Source organism: Chelonia mydas, chromosome 3, assembly GCF_015237465.2.
Source record: "Chelonia mydas isolate rCheMyd1 chromosome 3, rCheMyd1.pri.v2, whole genome shotgun sequence".
In the NCBI taxonomy this organism is placed as follows: Eukaryota; Metazoa; Chordata; order Testudines; family Cheloniidae; genus Chelonia; species Chelonia mydas.
The window spans coordinates 57,824,743-57,841,381 of NC_057851.1; the positions used below are offsets into that span (position 1 = coordinate 57,824,743).

At 37.5% G+C, this 16,639-nt stretch overlaps 1 protein-coding gene across 13 annotated transcripts in view; it reads left to right on the top strand.

Annotated features, from left to right (window-relative positions):
• The window catches only part of MYO6 (myosin VI), a 177,374-nt gene that overhangs the window by 124,237 nt on the left and 36,498 nt on the right, over positions 1-16,639 (top strand). For all 13 annotated transcript variants that reach the window (XM_037894355.2, XM_043542540.1, XM_043542542.1 and 10 more), the window contains exons 19-27: positions 675-713; positions 3,928-4,021; positions 7,483-7,613; positions 7,749-7,826; positions 8,622-8,751; positions 9,368-9,458; positions 11,986-12,136; positions 14,667-14,875; positions 15,392-15,470. In XM_037894355.2, coding sequence (XP_037750283.1) covers positions 675-713; positions 3,928-4,021; positions 7,483-7,613; positions 7,749-7,826; positions 8,622-8,751; positions 9,368-9,458; positions 11,986-12,136; positions 14,667-14,875; positions 15,392-15,470 — 1,002 coding nt within the window. The remainder of the gene's footprint in view (positions 1-674; positions 714-3,927; positions 4,022-7,482; positions 7,614-7,748; positions 7,827-8,621; positions 8,752-9,367; positions 9,459-11,985; positions 12,137-14,666; positions 14,876-15,391; positions 15,471-16,639) is intronic.

The window sequence follows — 16,639 nt, forward strand, 5'->3', positions numbered from 1 at the left end:
CAGTGTAAAGTAATTCTGAGGATTTTAGCTGGCCAAATATATGACACATTAATCCATTAAAATGTTAAATCCGAATCTTAGGTAGCCTTGAGTAATGGTGAGCACAGCATCTCTTGTAAAGAGAATTTAAAAAAAGAAAAGAAAAGCAGTGTTAAATGTCTTGACGTGCAAACTGTGTTGAGAATGTCCTTATCCATGTAGTGTTTGACATGCTGATGCACATTACTCCTTACTATCTGTAGCTTTTCATAGATTTTAAGTTTGATTTATATTATTCATATCACTGCTGTCCAATCACCTCATTAACTCTACTATGTATACAACATTTTCCTTATTTATTTTCCTACTGGTGTATGTACTTTGAATATCTAATCGCTAATTTTCAGACAATAAAGAGATATACACATGCAGTTATTATACCATTCAACACAAGAGTATTCAACATAAGCAGTTTCCTTGGTGTGACTCAAGTCCTCTTGCATGAAGTTGTCTAAGATTTGTTCATGTGTGGTTTATCAAAACTGAATGAGCTACTATTCACGCACACACGCACACACACCTAACAATAACTGATGCATGCAATAGTGTTGTGTCACTCTAATTTATAACCGTCATAGTAAGACAGACACTTTATGGTTCTCTAATATGAAGTATTGTTTCATTTTTTTTGACAGACTCAATTAAATTTGCTCCTTGAAAAGCTTCGTAGTACTGTAAGTATAAATATAGATGCAAATTCTGTATTTTCCTTTATCGCTCCGCTCACGTTAACCAAGAGTTTTGGCTTAAATTTAATGTTTTTATAATAATAAATAGTCACTTCAAAAATGTCATCCAGTTGCAAAACAGGATAATTTTAAGTGTATTGCTACATGGGTGCTGAATATTATTAAATTCATAGACTAAATATTAAAGTTACTGAAAGGAAAGTTGCTTTGTATTGTAGCATGGAAATTCTACCAATTCAGATAAAGTGCATTAATATTACTTAGTTTTATCAAGTCTCCAATTCCTTTCCTGATCATTTCCCTTTCCTCTAGTCTACTTGCTTCTCACTCATGGGTAATCTGCCATCCTGTGTTTGATTTATTTTTGTGACCAGATTTTGATTCACTGTATATCTGTAGTTAACTCATGAACAGCCAGGGTTTTGAACAAGTTCTAGGAAAACTCTTAACTCGGATAATTTTATTTTTTATTTGTTGTAGCGTGGCACTTTATTTTTCCATCCCCTTTTCACTACACGTTCACATTTTCAAGTGTGAGAAGGGAATCTAGAAAATCTAGGAATGAAGTTTTATATCTCTTTTTTTCGGGGTGGGGGGGCATTTAATCTAATACATTCATGTAGTTGAATTGGTAGCAGGAAAAAAACCTCATACCCCCACCTCCATCCCTACTCCCAATATTAAAATTAGTTCACATTAACTTCATTCACTTTCCCTCTAATCCTCTACTGTGATTTGTTTCTGCTTCTCTCACCTACACCCCTTAAAATTCTGCCTAGTGGTAACCCTCCCTCCATAGCCGGTCAGTGCTGCTGGTAGATGGAGGAGTTTGCGTTATGTCTTTACATTTCAGGTCCAGGATTTAGATGAGCATATTTCCCATTTATTGTAAATTCTGTTTTAATTTATTTTTATGCAGACCCTCAGAGAATACTAGGCATGGGTTTCAGTAAAAGATGCTGCTTGTAACTACCAAATGGCTAATATGCTTCAGTGTTAGAAAGGTTTGCTGCATTAAAAATCTTCGAAGAAGCTCTTGAGCCAAATTAATCAATTTTTAAAGAGCTTTAGTTCATTAGTGAAAGACAAACGTGACTAACCATGTTTCACAGCCCTTTGCTACTTCCTCAGGGCTTCTGGAGTTGCACAGCCATTTGTCTGATTTTAACTTCCTGATTGCGTCGGCTCCACAACTCATTGCTTGATCCCTCAGTATCTAGTTCAGGCAGTCATCTTTGAAGAATTTGGCTAAAAAGCCACTATACCTTTTCTGTCTTTGATATAGTTTTACAGAGAAGCAAATGGTCTACTCTTGCAAGCCCTCCATGAATGTGTACTCTGTTTCTTAGATCCTCTTATGTGCAGGATACATCTTCCTAGTATTTTTGTAGATCTAGAAGTATTCCCTATCAGATCAACCGCCTCCTTGTCATTAAACAGCTCACTTCATGAGAGGATATTACAGCTGATTGTACTCCTGTGCTCTATGATAAGTATGAACTAGCAGCTTCCCGTTCCACACTTAAATGTCTCTCCTATGTTTGTCTTATCCTGTGAGATTTTTTTAAATTTCTCTCTTCCTTTTGCATTCTTTGTGTCTTTCTTCAGTGCTTAGGGCATAGAAATTACGGTTTCTATACATAACGAAGGGAATCCAACCTACATTTCACACATCTTTAATCTGGATAACAAATTCTGCTTTACTTGCTGGAAGATTACCCATTAGTACGGAGAGAGTTTAGCTCAGGAAATAGATTGCAGAGTTAGTGGTGTATTACCTCACTTTTCACTGAGTCAGAGTTATCATACTTGTGAATTTATATATTTACAATTTCTCTAACATTATGGTCAGAGGAAGTAATCAAACTGAGTTACAGTTGAACTTTAGGGAATCAACAACTCTATAAATAAAGGTAGAAAAACATTATTTTAGCCAATGCAACTTCTTTAAAAAAAATTTAGATGTAGTAAATTATCCTGCTTATTTAAATAGGATAGTAATCGTTAAACTTTATGCTTTGATCTAATTTCTCAAAAAACAAGTTAGATCATAGAGAACCATAAAATTCTAGTCCATTTATATCATCTCTGCTTTTTAAGCTCAGAATGGTGTGGGGCCTCTCCCTATTTCAGTATTACTTTAGCAAATGTCTTCAGACACTTTTTGGTAGGAATTCTAAAATTCTTCTTGTTTATATTAGGACAGTAACCAAAAATATGCTTAGCACTTCTCAGACATAACAAAAGATAGTCTGTGCCCCCAAAGAGCTGGATCCTAGTCTTCAGATATGTTTTGCCCTGCCCCAGACTCAAAGCTGGCCTGAATGACCAGGTGAAAATTCTTCTTTCCTAGGGAAATCTTAGAACCAATGTAGCTAAGTGTTCATCAGCCCTCTTTCAGCAGTTGGAGTTCAAGGGCTTGTCCAGGAGAAGGGGGCATGGCCAGGGTGCTACTTCACTCCAGTGGTCTTAGAGTTACCAGGATTGGGGGCATAAAGGTGACATACAGCTACCTTTGCCCAACCCTTTCCTTTCCTCCCCTGACCCCCAGGACCTGTGCTGAGCACAGTTTTACAGCTTGGCTAGACCTGAGATTTGATCCCAAGAGGAGAGGGGGAGAGAGAGATACAAGGTACAGTCAAAGCAGTCACAGGTCAGGGTAGTCATAGTGAGGGTAGTCACAGGTCATATTAATCCCAATTTTATTCTAACACACAACATGAATGGGATTTTTTTTTAAATGTCAGGGAAGACACTGATATACTTGGGCTGGTGAGCAAGGAATGAGTGGTTAAAGAAGGAACTGTTTTGAGGGATGAAAAAAATGGAGAGAGACATGGTTGGATGGAAGCGTAAAGAGATGGTATTAGCTGCTTGTCTTTTTCAAGCAAGATGATTATAGTAGTGGAGATAGAGTGCAACTAGACTGATGCAATAATAATTGGATTCAGTTATTGATGGGAAGAAAAAAATTGTTGAATGAAAAGGTGAGGTTCTATTGACAGTTTGAACTTTGAGATCAATTGCGTCAAGATATGTTGAGTGCAAAATGGATATGAAAAGACTGAAAAGCATAAAAAGTCAGTTTCTCTCTTTAGAAATCTATTACTATTCCTTTGTTATGTAATTCTTAAATGATCACTTATTTCAGAAGGTTTAAATTTATGTAGATTCTGCTATCTTGCTGTCCTGACAATAGGGGTCAAGCTTTATTCGCTGCATCAAACCTAATTTAAAGATGACAAATCACAATTTTGAAGGGGGACAGATTCTTTCTCAGCTCCAGTGTTCAGGTAATATATTCCTCTTTTTTTAAAATTTTGTGCATTACAGATTCACACAAAGTTGGAATGTCTATCGTTGAAACAATGTTTCCTTGATTGGATAAATATTTCTGTTCTTAATTTAATGGTCTCTAGATACAATTAAATGATTTGTATCTAATGAGTATTAATTAATTTTGATTCTCAGTAATCAGATAATTATTTTTAAGTAAGACAGTGCAGCCATCGTATTTTAGACTTTTTCAGTGTTAAATGAAAAGCTGGCAAGCATTATGCACTCCACAACATTAAAATATACAATACAAATTCAAATTCACAATATGTAGTATAAGACTGCCCATGTAATACTTGCTCAGATAAGAAAGAATCTAGCAACCCACACATCTGATCACTCTCTTTAATCCTCTATCTTCTTCCTCCCCCAAACACCTGAAAATAATAATGAACTTTGTAGTGTGTCCCAAAAGATGGACTGAGCAGGGGACATGAGTTTCAGAGTTGAAGACTCATTACAAGAAACACCTGGTCAGCACTCTTTTCATGTTTAAACTGATGGTGTTCCAATTTGAGCACATCTGCTGAATTGCAGGGGTGTTGCATAGAACAAGAGGCAGTACCTCAGAAAGCCAGGTCCCAAACCACTGAAGGTATGAATGATATGCATCTGAAGGGAAAGGTGTGCTTTTCTTGCTAAACATATATGTGGGAAAAAAGCACTCTTGTTAACAACTCATATCTGAACATCCAGAAGCAGAGAAGGATCTAACAAGACCATTCCATTGTGTGTTTGTGTCATAGATTCATAGAGTTTAAGGCCAGATGGGACTGTCAGATAATCTAGTCTGACTTCTTGAATATCAGAGGGCCTTAAATTTCACTCAGCTACCACAGTATAGACCCCAATCATTTGTGTTTGACTAAAGCATATCTTCCAAAAGCCATCTAGTCTTAATTTGAAGATGGCAAGAGATGTGTTTTGGCACAAGATTTCTGCCATTTGCACTTTAACAGTCTTTCATATCACTTCAGCTATTACGGGTAATCTGTAAACAAGAATGACCTGTGCAAGTGAAGTTGCAGAGCAGCTTCTTTAGGGGCCACTGTATCTATGGACAAGTACTGAAGTTCATTTGAAGTTCCATTCAATTATCAGCTGAATTTTCTGTTGGCTAAATAGTATTCTCCCTGAGAGCTCTCTGGTTCCATTGCCATCTGAGGGTACATCATCAAAACAGACTCTGCCCTTAAGCAGAAGGTAAATGGTTTGTCTGTAACATGGGAGTAATCTCTACCTCCTTGAGGTCCAATCTCAGCCCAAATATCAGCTCTTGAATATGTCCCACACTGTTGGTTATGCCAGAAATCTCTTGGGCACCCCATGATGGTCGTCTATCAGCAGAAGAATTGTCATCTAAATGGACACCGAAATCACCCTGTACCATCAGTTTCAGTGACTTCAGCCATGTATGAGTTCAGCTGAGACCTCTGCAGTGTACCCAGGCTGATCCATTGAAAGTAGGCCCATCTGAATCCTGCCCCATAACTCAAATGCAGAATGAGTACAAGCAATCCGATCTAGTTTTTTGAATGATGCTGCATGGCCATGAATCTGGAAATACAAGGTCCTTTCAGGTTTTATGATATTGTTTACAGATTTATGCAGCCTTGTTCTTGCACTATTATTCTTGATACAAACAGTTAACTGGGTTACTAGAATGAACTTACTCGCAGAAAATCATGGTGGCACAATATAAATAAGTCAATAACATTAAATTGCATCATTTCCCATAAGACCTTTATACACTTTTCTGTCCAGGTGTTTGTTTCCATTATCCTTTTGTGGGTTCAGTAGTTTGAGCTTAGTTTTTTCTACAGAATGGTTTAGCATCTGGTGTCTTGGTAAGCACACTTATATTTGTCATGCCAAGTTATGTTTAAGTAAAAATTAGCACATCATAAACACTACAAATGCTTAACAGTGTTGCTTTAATTAGGATTCCTTTAACGCCGTTATCAGCAGCTAATAGCACTTGACAATATTTGTGAGACTAAACAAATCAATAGACTAAACTTTTGATTTTTCACCATAAGCTTCTATAAGCACATTTGTGTATACGTATTAATCTGTTTGTTTCAGTAATATAACAAGTATACATAAATATTAAACTGAGGGGGGGAAGTAAAGTTTAAGCTAGAAAAGAGCTACTTATAATATGATTTTTTTTTTTTAAAAAAAGGTATTAATGGAAGTAAATCAAAAGGCGAATGACAATAGTACAAACTTCACCAAGAACAAATATGCAATAAGGAAAGGTGGCAAAAAGAGTTAGTAAAAACAATCACCAATAAAATTAAAAATGAGATACTCAAGATCTATTGCTGGGAATTTGTCAAAATTAGCATAGAGACATGGCTGGTTGTATGTTACTTAGCTGCAGGATATAATGAGATTTGGAATTGGGGGGAGTGGGTCAAGGATGGCTCTTGCTTCCAAAATATAACCCAATTTTCCTAGTTTATTCATTCTGCAAATTGGTATAATATGTTAATATTTAACTGCCATGGAGATCGTGTTGTTTGTTAAGATTTTTGAGATCATTGCATGAAAGAGATTGTAGAAGGCCTGGCATGAATTTCCTGTATTTGTGCTGTGACACTCTTACCGTGCAACTTTGGAGCCGTTTTGATGTATCAAGACATTGGTATCTTTGCGGTTCTCCCACTAATTTTGAGATCTGGGGTGATTTTGAAACTCTTTTGAACTCCGGCTCATGGCATGAATTTAGCCTTGAATTATGTACTCTGTGGCATTGCAATGTCTGTTTTAATTACTAGTTGAAGAATCTCCAGCCTTTTACTGATTTGGGTAGCAATAAATCGTACCTCTGGAGGTGATGGCAGTATTTATGGATATCTATAATAGACTCATTCCACACTGCCACTTTTGCTGTATCAAAGATATACAAAATGCATCTCACCAGCTAAGGCACACCCCAGCATTACATGTAAACAGGGTGCTAATGCCAGTCATCTGCCCTTTGTACTCTGCACTGCCTCTCATGCTGACATCATTGGTGTGCCATCGTACACATTAATAGTCTTTGTCCGTTCAGAAATTATTGGGACCCTGCTTTAGGGAAGGAACAGCAAAATAGTGGATCTGCCAAAAAAGATTTAACAGAGTTACCCACTGAAGTCGATTAGTTGCCACGTGTCTGGCAAGGATGCAGAATATTATCGTAGACTGTCTCAGATGTTCAGGAATAAATTCTTATAAATGGCCATTTGACCAGGAAATTGTGGGTGCTGGGGCCAGTCCATGCAGAACTATGTACTACAATGGGGACTTAGGCCAAGCATATGAGCACATCCAAATGGCCTAAGCCATTAATTGCTCATTAATATGAAACGACTGCTTTATTTACATTTTAATGACATATGTATTTTTGTGTGTATTTCTGTGAATATAGGTATGGTGTCTGTTTTGGACTTGATGCAAGGTGGCTTCCCATCACGAGCATCATTTCATGAGCTATACAATATGTACAAAAAGTATATGCCTGCAAAACTAGCTCGACTGGACCCTAGACTTTTCTGCAAGGTAACAATCACCTGAGTGCCAAATGAATTGTCCATATTTTTTCTCTTCATCTCGGATAGAAAATATTTATTTTGGTTTATTTTGTGCCTTTTTTGTGAAATATGAATCAAACTGATATTTTTTTTCTTGTTATAGGCACTATTTAAAGCCTTGGGCTTAAATGAAAATGACTACAAATTTGGATTAACAAAGGTGTTTTTTAGACCTGGCAAGGTAAATAGTATCTCTTTTCAATTGCAGTTTTTGAACATAGAGGATTGAAGGTTGTGTAAACTTCCTGAAAAGTATTGCTTTAGAGTGAAAATATATTGCATGCTTAAAATAAAAAAAGTTATAGCAGAGAAACAAAGGCTTCCCATTAAAACATATCCATATTCAAATCGTCTTTCTCTGAATATGAGCATTGCTGTTGCTGGGGCAAAGGAAGAAGAAGCAGTAAAAGCTTTTATGTCTAGGACTGAGACATCAGTACAGAGATGTAATTGTCTTACTCATTAACATAATTATCCAAAAGCTGAAGATTTTCAAAAATGGATGCCCTTAAGTTATGCTGATATGTCAAGGTTTTCAAAAATGGCTTTGGGGGCTTCTCTCTTTGGGTACCCAACTTAAGATACCTTAAGGGGCATGATTTACAGAGTGGGTGCTAAGTAAGTGGGGTACCCAAAATTACTAGTCTCTTTGGAAAATCCTAGCCATAAATCTTTATTTTGGCACCTAAATATGTGTCTGGATTTTCAAAAGCACTGAGCACTCAGCAACTGTCAGAAAATGCCTGGCTTGGAAGTAGTCATTTCTGTTATCAACAGAACCTATTAAAATGTAAAAGCAAAGTACCTTTTCATGGGTTTGAATTAATTGGAAGTTGAACTGAAGTTTCCATGGTTACAAGGTTCTGTTTACTGTACTGATCTTTTACCTTTGTCCTCAATGCTCTGTTAGGTTATAATGTTGACTGTCTATTTTCTACCTATTATTTTTGTTATGTAAAACTGGTTATGTATTTAGTTTGCAGAGTTTGATCAGATAATGAAGTCTGATCCAGATCATCTAGCAGAGCTGGTTAAACGAGTCAATCACTGGCTTATCTGCAGTCGTTGGAAAAAAGTTCAGTGGTGTTCTCTCTCGGTGATTAAATGTATGTAATTTAATATTGCTTTTTAGTAAATCAAAATATGCTAACAGAGTATAGCACAGCAACTGGATCATTGCTTCGTAATTTGAACAGTATTAATTAAAGCCCCCAGCCTGCAAATACCTACTTGCTTAACTTCAGGCACGTGGATAATCCCTTTGGAGTCATTGGGACTTCTCAGTGCTTCATGTTATTTACACATGCAAATGCATGAAAAAATTGGTACCTAAGTATCACCCATGAATCTGTTCCAGGATATTTAGAATCTAGAAATTTACACAACTTAATGACCCTACTTTTTTGGAATAATAGGGCAGAAGGCCTGCTACCTTAAAACAATTACATCTAAGGAAATAGTCATTTGTTTGGTGGGCTTTGTGTCTTAGAGGAAATAAGTCTTTACCTAATTTACAGATCAGCTAAATCTGAAATAGCATCTAGTCATAGATGAGAGTTGAAGACTTGTCATATATTTATCATTCTGGGACATCACTTTTTAAAAATAAATACCCTTGTGGACTTATCAAACATGTATTTGTATGGACTGTAGGCATTCCCTTGAACTATTTAAAATTATAAAACCATTCAGACTCATTGAACTTATTTTGTGTGCTTGCAGTGAAAAACAAAATAAAATACCGAGCTAGTGCCTGCATTAAAATACAAAAGACTATTCGTATGTGGCTTTGCAAGAGAAAGCACAAACCACGGTAAGAAGGGAGGGGTTTTATAAGGTTCAAAAACTATTTTTCTAAATGTAGATATTTCTTATGCCTAACTGAATGGTCTTAAGGTGGGGGTGTCAAACAATAACTTATACTAGCAACATTTTTAGAGTGTGGATTTAGGTTTAGCTTTTGCATTCATGCTTATTCAAATTGAATGGATGAGTAACACTTATTAAAAAATTAATAGAAATATTATGCAGTATTCTGATTGATCCATTTATAGACCTTTTCTCTCTCAAATAAGTACCAGTAATATAGAATCATAGGACTGGAAGGGACCTCAAGAAGTCATGTAGTCCAGTCCCCTGCAATCATGGCAGGACTAAGTATTATCTATTCTAGACCATCCCTGACAGGTGTTTGTCTAACCTGCTCTTAAAAATTTCCAGTGATGGAGATTCCACACCACAACTTCCCTAGGCAATTTATTCCAGTGCTTAACCATGCTGACAGTTAGGAAGTTTTTCCTAATGTCCAACTTAAACCTCCTTTGCTGAAATTTAAGCCCCTTGCTTCTTGTCCTATCATCAGAGGTTAAGAAGAATAATTTTTCTCCCTCCTCCTTGTAACAACCTTTTATGTACTTGAAAACTGTTATGTCCCCTCTGTCTTCTCTTTTCCAGACTAAACAAACCCAATTTTTTCAATCTTCCGTCATAGGTCACCTTTTCTAGATCTTTAATTATTTTTGTTGCTCTTTTCTGGACTTTCTCCAGTTTGTCCACATTTTTCCTGAAATGTGACACCCAGAACTGGACATGATACTCCAGTTGAGGCCAAATAGGCGCAGAGTAGAGTGGAAGAATTAGTTCTTGTGTCTTGCTTGCAACACTCCTGTTAGTACATCCCAGCATGATGTTTGCTTTTTTTGCAACAGTGTTACCCTGTTGACTCATATTTAGCTTGTGATCCACTATGACCCTCAGATCCCTTTCTGCGGTACTCCTTCCTAGGCAGTCATTTCCCATTTTGTATGTGTGTAACTGATTGTTCCTTCCTAAATGGAGTACTTTGCATTTGTCCATATTGAATTTCATCCTGTTTACTTCAGACATTTCTCCAGTTTGTCCAGATCATTTTGAATTTTAATCCTATCCTCCAAAGCGCTTGCAACCCCTCCCGGCTTGGTATCGTCCACAAACTTTAGAAGTATACTCTCTATGACATTGTCGAAATCACTGATGAAGATATTGAACAGAACCGGACCCAGAACTGATCCCTGTGGGACCGCACTCGTTATGCCCTTCCAGCATGACTGTGAACCACTTATAACTACTCTCAACAAGCTACCATGTTAGCAGGGAGCACTTACCTATTCTTATTGAAGAAATGAAAGGCTAGTATGGAGGACTTATTACCTAAGGAATGCAACTAAAAAACCCCACCTCCATTTTGAATATTTCTGTCTACAGTTACAGGTATCACGTAAGACTACTATAGCTGAAACGGACATGGTGAAACATTGTTGTCTTTGCTTTCAGTTTGTGTACATTCTGCAATGATTTCATCTGTTTTAAAGTTTTCTCTGGACAGTAATTTTCCTCTTTTATCTGAGTCTTTCACACAATAACAGGAAAGAGAGAATCTTTTTTTTTTTTTAAATAAGAAAATGTGATTGTAAAACCACAAAAAAGCACAGTTGTACCCCAAATTACTTCAATTTTTTTTAATTTGACTAAATTTCATGCTATTGGTTGTGTTCCTTTTGCTCAATTCAGTCTTTTTAAAGGTGTTATGCTGAAACCCTTGTACTGCACGGGTGCTGAATTCCTCCTCCAGTTCTTATTAATATGCCTTGACTATGTTGCAGGGATCACCTGTTGGGTAGTTGAGTTTCTGTATGATTCAAGTTCCAGTACTGCTTCAGGTTAAGTAAATGGCAAAACTCAATCTTTAACCACTCAGATTTCTCCAATAATGGTGACTCTAATAATTTGTTTTTGAGATGTGAACATAGATCCACTAGAGATCACAAATGCATTTCACATTCTGTAGGTCACTTTCTGACCACAGACTTTGGTCACTGCTAATTGGATTCACTGTATTAATAGAGAAAGGCTCGATGTGCCAGTACTTGTCCTCTGTGCCACGCAATCCCATATATGTTGGATTTGCAGAGTTACAGGGCTTATCTACATGGTGTGGCAATGTACACAATGGGTGTGTGATTTCTAAAGCACACTAGCGTGTTGCACATTAGTTGGTCGGTGTGGACCCTGCTGGTGTCCACTAGTGGGATTTAACTTAGAGCTATTTCAAAAAGTACTACGTTAAAGCACATCAGCAGCGCCTACATGCATCACATTAGTATGCCTTAGAAATCCCATCCCTATAGTGCATGTTACCCCCATTTCAACCTGTGTAGACATGCCCATAGTTTAAACAGCAAATTTTAAAAGGGAAAATAAGATTATAAATTAATGTGACTATTTACTGATACTTAAAAATATTTATCACCTACTTCACAAAAACATCTTAAAATATAGTGCTCTTTTTTTTATATTCACAGCATTGATGGCCTTGTAAAAGTGCGTACACTGAAAAAGAGACTTGATAAATTTAATGAAGTTGTAAGTGCTCTGAAAGAGGGAAAACCAGAGATGAGCAAGCAGATCCGGGATCTGGAGTTATCTATTGATGCTTTGATGGCCAAGATTAAGGTATAACATAACAATAGAACTTTTGAGACGGTTTTTAACTTCATCTGATATAGAAGACCAAAGGCTTTATAGTTAGCATTTAATCCAGAGTTTTTAATATAAGTGCCTTAAATTAGATTCCTAAATTCATGTTTAGGCATCTAAATAAAGAGGCTTGATTTTAAGAGATGTCGAGCACTACCAAATCCCCTTAAATTTAGTTGAGTGCTCAGCATGACTAAAAGTAAGGCTGCTTATTTGGCACCTAAATCGATATTTAGGCACCCTAACGCTAAGCATCCAAGTTTGAAAATTTGATTTTAATGCATATTGTGGTGGATGTGGCCACCCTTTTGATATTGTCAGATAAACATATTAAGTAAGCTTCCTCTAGTGGCTGCAAAATATGGTGCTTAGAATAATGTACAGTAGCAATGTTTTAAATTAATTGGGGTTTTGGTGTTACCTTAATTGCTTAGTAGAACATGGTGCTTAAGAGGTTTTGCATAACTATCAAGTGAAAGAAGATTACCACAAGGCCAACAATGTTATCTAAAAAAACTAAATGTTTTCTTTTTGCTTCTCAGTGAGCTCATGTGTTGGTTTTGAAAATGCTTCCTGAAGAGGTTTATGTGTGATATCTGACTGAAAACTTCTGGGAATAGCAGGTTTAGCTGAGAAGAATGAAAAGACTGAGCGCTAGGAATAACTTAAGGAGACTGTGTCTTTATTGTTTGGTTCTACTGAAGCACTGCCAAAACTCTGATTTTAGTCTTATATGGCGGTCCCAGGGGTTGTTAATAGAAAGTCAAAGCAAAATTTAAAGATTATCCCCCAGTGGGATTCAGGACTGATTTAAATGCAGTGGTATGTGTGCGTGCAAGGGCAAGGGTTGGGGAATGGGGTTGAGTCATAGTTGCTGAAACTGGGGGTGTTGCCATTTGGTTCAATGGCTCTCAGCATCCCTATTATACAAATTGTTCCAACACCTCTGGGCCCATTCAGTGCTGCACATGAGAAGGGCCAGAATGCATGTACCAGAATTGCTGTCAGACGCTGTTCTGGCTCCCAAAAAAAGTGCTGGAATGGTGTGTCCGCACGTTCTGGCCAGTCTCAAGCTCTGGGCCTAGGACCACTGCCTCTTGGCACTGTTTCTGCCGGGGGGGAGAAGACATTTATTACTGACCCCCAAGTAAGAGGCAGAACGTTTGTGGTGTGTCTAGGACTCAGACTGTTTGAATTCATCCCTGAAGATATGTTAGAGTTCTTCACTATACTCTAATAGGGTATTAAAGAAAGGTCTCAGATACCAATGAAGAATAACTGTATGGCCACAGACGAATTCACTTTGTTTTTCAGGAGCACTTACACTTGTACCATGAGTGAGACATATTCATGTTTCTCTGTCCCTCTGCTCTTCCTGTGTACTGTATTCTTGTGACCCAGCAGATGAAATATGCAGAATTTTTCATATTAATTTACTTCCAGTAAAATGGCTCTTGGTCATTTTAATCCCCCCCACCCCCCATCACAAAAGCAGAGCAGGCAGCTAGAGTGAAGGAATATTGAGACTGACGTGCATTGAAAGAAACCCAACATATTAGTCTCGATTGTGAATGGTTCTGCTGTCTAGGAAGATGACATTTTATCAATGGTCCCATTGCAGTGGGATAGTATCTTATTTTTTTACATTTGAAATCCCAGTTAAAAAGACACAGAAGGTTTTACCACAGAGCCGGTCAAATTTTGACCTTAGTCAACCTTTACAGCGCCCGTTTAAAAAAAATAATAGTCATGTGAAAAAGATGAATCATCTACTATGCACGGAACGCAAGACTTCTGCGGAAAAAAGTTTCATGATTGTTTGTTTGCATTAATCAATGTGAAAAGGGGAAGACAGTGAAGCAGGAATGAAATAAAAGTGAAGCTATCAAACATTTTTCAAAAGCTTAAAAAAAAGTAATGGGGACCATTGCCTTGTCCAATTAAAGCATTTGCATCATATTAAGGTCGTTTAAAATACTGGTGTGTTTGTTTCTTTAAATGTTGGCGACTAGTAAAAATACCATACAACGATATGAATGCCAGGGTAACAAAAGTTGTAGAACCATCCACTGTGTTGCCATATGATTAGTATTGTATGTAACTGATCAGGAATTAAGCGGATATAACACAGAATCCACCCAAGAAACAGACCTACCAAGTGAGGAGCTAATTGCCATCCTTCATCCTAGAATTTTAAAGCATGAATATCTTTCTTAAGGGAGTAAGGGTTGAAAAGGGATGACATGCTTCAAAGAAGGAAGGTCCTAGCCAGTCCTCAGCTGTAAGGATAATGATTATTTGTAGTTTAAAGTGACAAGTGAGACAAAATAGTGGATCTTCAGTATTTTGGAAAGGAGGTGGAGAACTCCCTATTGTGCTCCCCCAAAACAAAACAAAAATGCAAATGTAATGTACCTGTAATGCACTTTTATAGGGCTTTATATTTTTAAATGCAGTACAAACGTTAATGAATATTATCCCCTATATTTCTTATTTTATTTTCCAGGCCATTGTCATGACTAGGGAACAGATACAGAAAGAGTATGATGCTCTAGTTAAGAGCTCAGAGCGGCTTCTTAGTGAGCTACAGAAAAAGAAGCAGCAAGAGGAGGAAGCGGAGAGGCTGCGACGCATCCAGGAGGAAATGGAAAGAGAAAGGAAAAGACGTGAAGAGGAGGAGCAACGTCGCAGAAAGGAAGAGGAGGAAAGGCGACTGTGAGTGTTGAATTCCATAATCAGTTCTTGATTCAAAAGCAAACAGAAATGGCAGTCTGACCAATTTGTTGTTAATATTAAAGTAGCACCTACAGGCCCTGATTCAGTTTGGGGCCCACTTGTGCTAAGTGTTGTACAGACATGGTCCCTGCCCTGAAGAGCTTACAGTCTAAATGTAGACAAGATAGTCCCAGTCCAAAGCCCTGTCCATTGGACTGCTCTGCCTCTCAAGTTGCTATTTAGATTTATGTAAGATGCCTAGAATCATAGAATCGTAGGACTGGAAGGGACTTCGAGAGGTCATCTAGTCCAGCCCCCTGCACTCATGGCAGGACTAAGTATTATCTAGACCTTCCCTGACAGATGTTTGTCTGACCTGTTCCTAAAAATCTCCAGAGATGGAGATTCCTCCCTGGGCAGTTTATTTCCATGCCTGTATGTTTCTCATTCATTTATGTTCTGTTATAATTTACGTAATTATCAAATGCTTTCTCTTGTTTTTATTTCTTGTATTAGAAAAGCTGAGATTGAGGCAAAGAGAAAACAGGAAGAAGAAGAGAGGAAGAAGAGGGAAGAGGAAGAAAAACGTATTCAGGTAACATTTTAATTAAACTTTCCTGATCTTTCATTTAAATCATCCTGTTACTCTCTTTGAGCTAGTAAGTCTAGAGGTTCTGTTCCCAAGATAATAAAACAGTGTTGTGGTTGCCATAGTTAATATAAGCATTGACAAAAACAAATAGTGGAATTATAGTTAGATAATTTAGTAACTGTAGAATTGGGGAAGAGAAAGAAATTAATAGTGATTGGTAAGAAAAAAAACACAACATTTTCCAGGTAGGATTAAAAGTGTGTGTGAATGAGAAGCCGAGAGAGAGAGAGAGAGGTTGTTCTAGATGGCAGGAGCTGCAGCATAGGGTTTTGTGCAAACAGTGTCCAGTTTGTATGGAACAGCGTCGAGGAAAGCCGTGACAGATGAAATGATAAAGAGAAGCTGAGGCTATTTATGTGAGCTGAGCATGAACAAGTCCATGGAAGTTCTTAAAAATAGAAGGCAATATTAAATTCATGGGGACTTGTTAGCATTGTTTGTAGATGTGACTGAATGCAGATGGTGAGCAGAGTCAGAAGGTGCCATTTTAACAATCGCTCCTTAGTACACCTCATTTCTAAAGGCAGATGTGAAATGACTGTGTGGGAGGAAAACTAGAAAAAAACAAGGGCTGAATCTTTTAATTAAAGGACAGGTCGAGGCAGTGCTGCCACCAAGGTATGAGAACAAGGGATATGATGGGCAGGAGTAAAACTGAGACAGAAAGGAACTGGAAATGTTCTTGTAGCTATAGAGTTTGTAGCACAGTGGTTTGTGCTTCCCCCCAAGGTAAAGGAAAATGAGGGAGAGGGAGTCATTGTCAGCAGAACTGTTGTTAGTTACACTGAGGAGAGCATTTTGCATATGATTAAACCAGAATCAAGACTGAAATGAATCAATATTGTTACAAAAGGAGATTGAATTGATAACAGGAGGCTGCACACACACACTCTCCTTCTCTCTCTGCCTCACTGCCACACACTCACATCCCCCCCCCCCCCAGTAGCTCGAAAAGGGAAAAGTGTAAATTAGCTTAAATTCTATGAATTATCAGATTTGACTGTCCTAATGGTGTATTTTCTATAAATAATGTAATGTTAGTAGTATGTTACCTAACCATACACCAGTGCTACTAAATCTTGTCTGCGAAGTGAAGTTAGACTGACCATCCC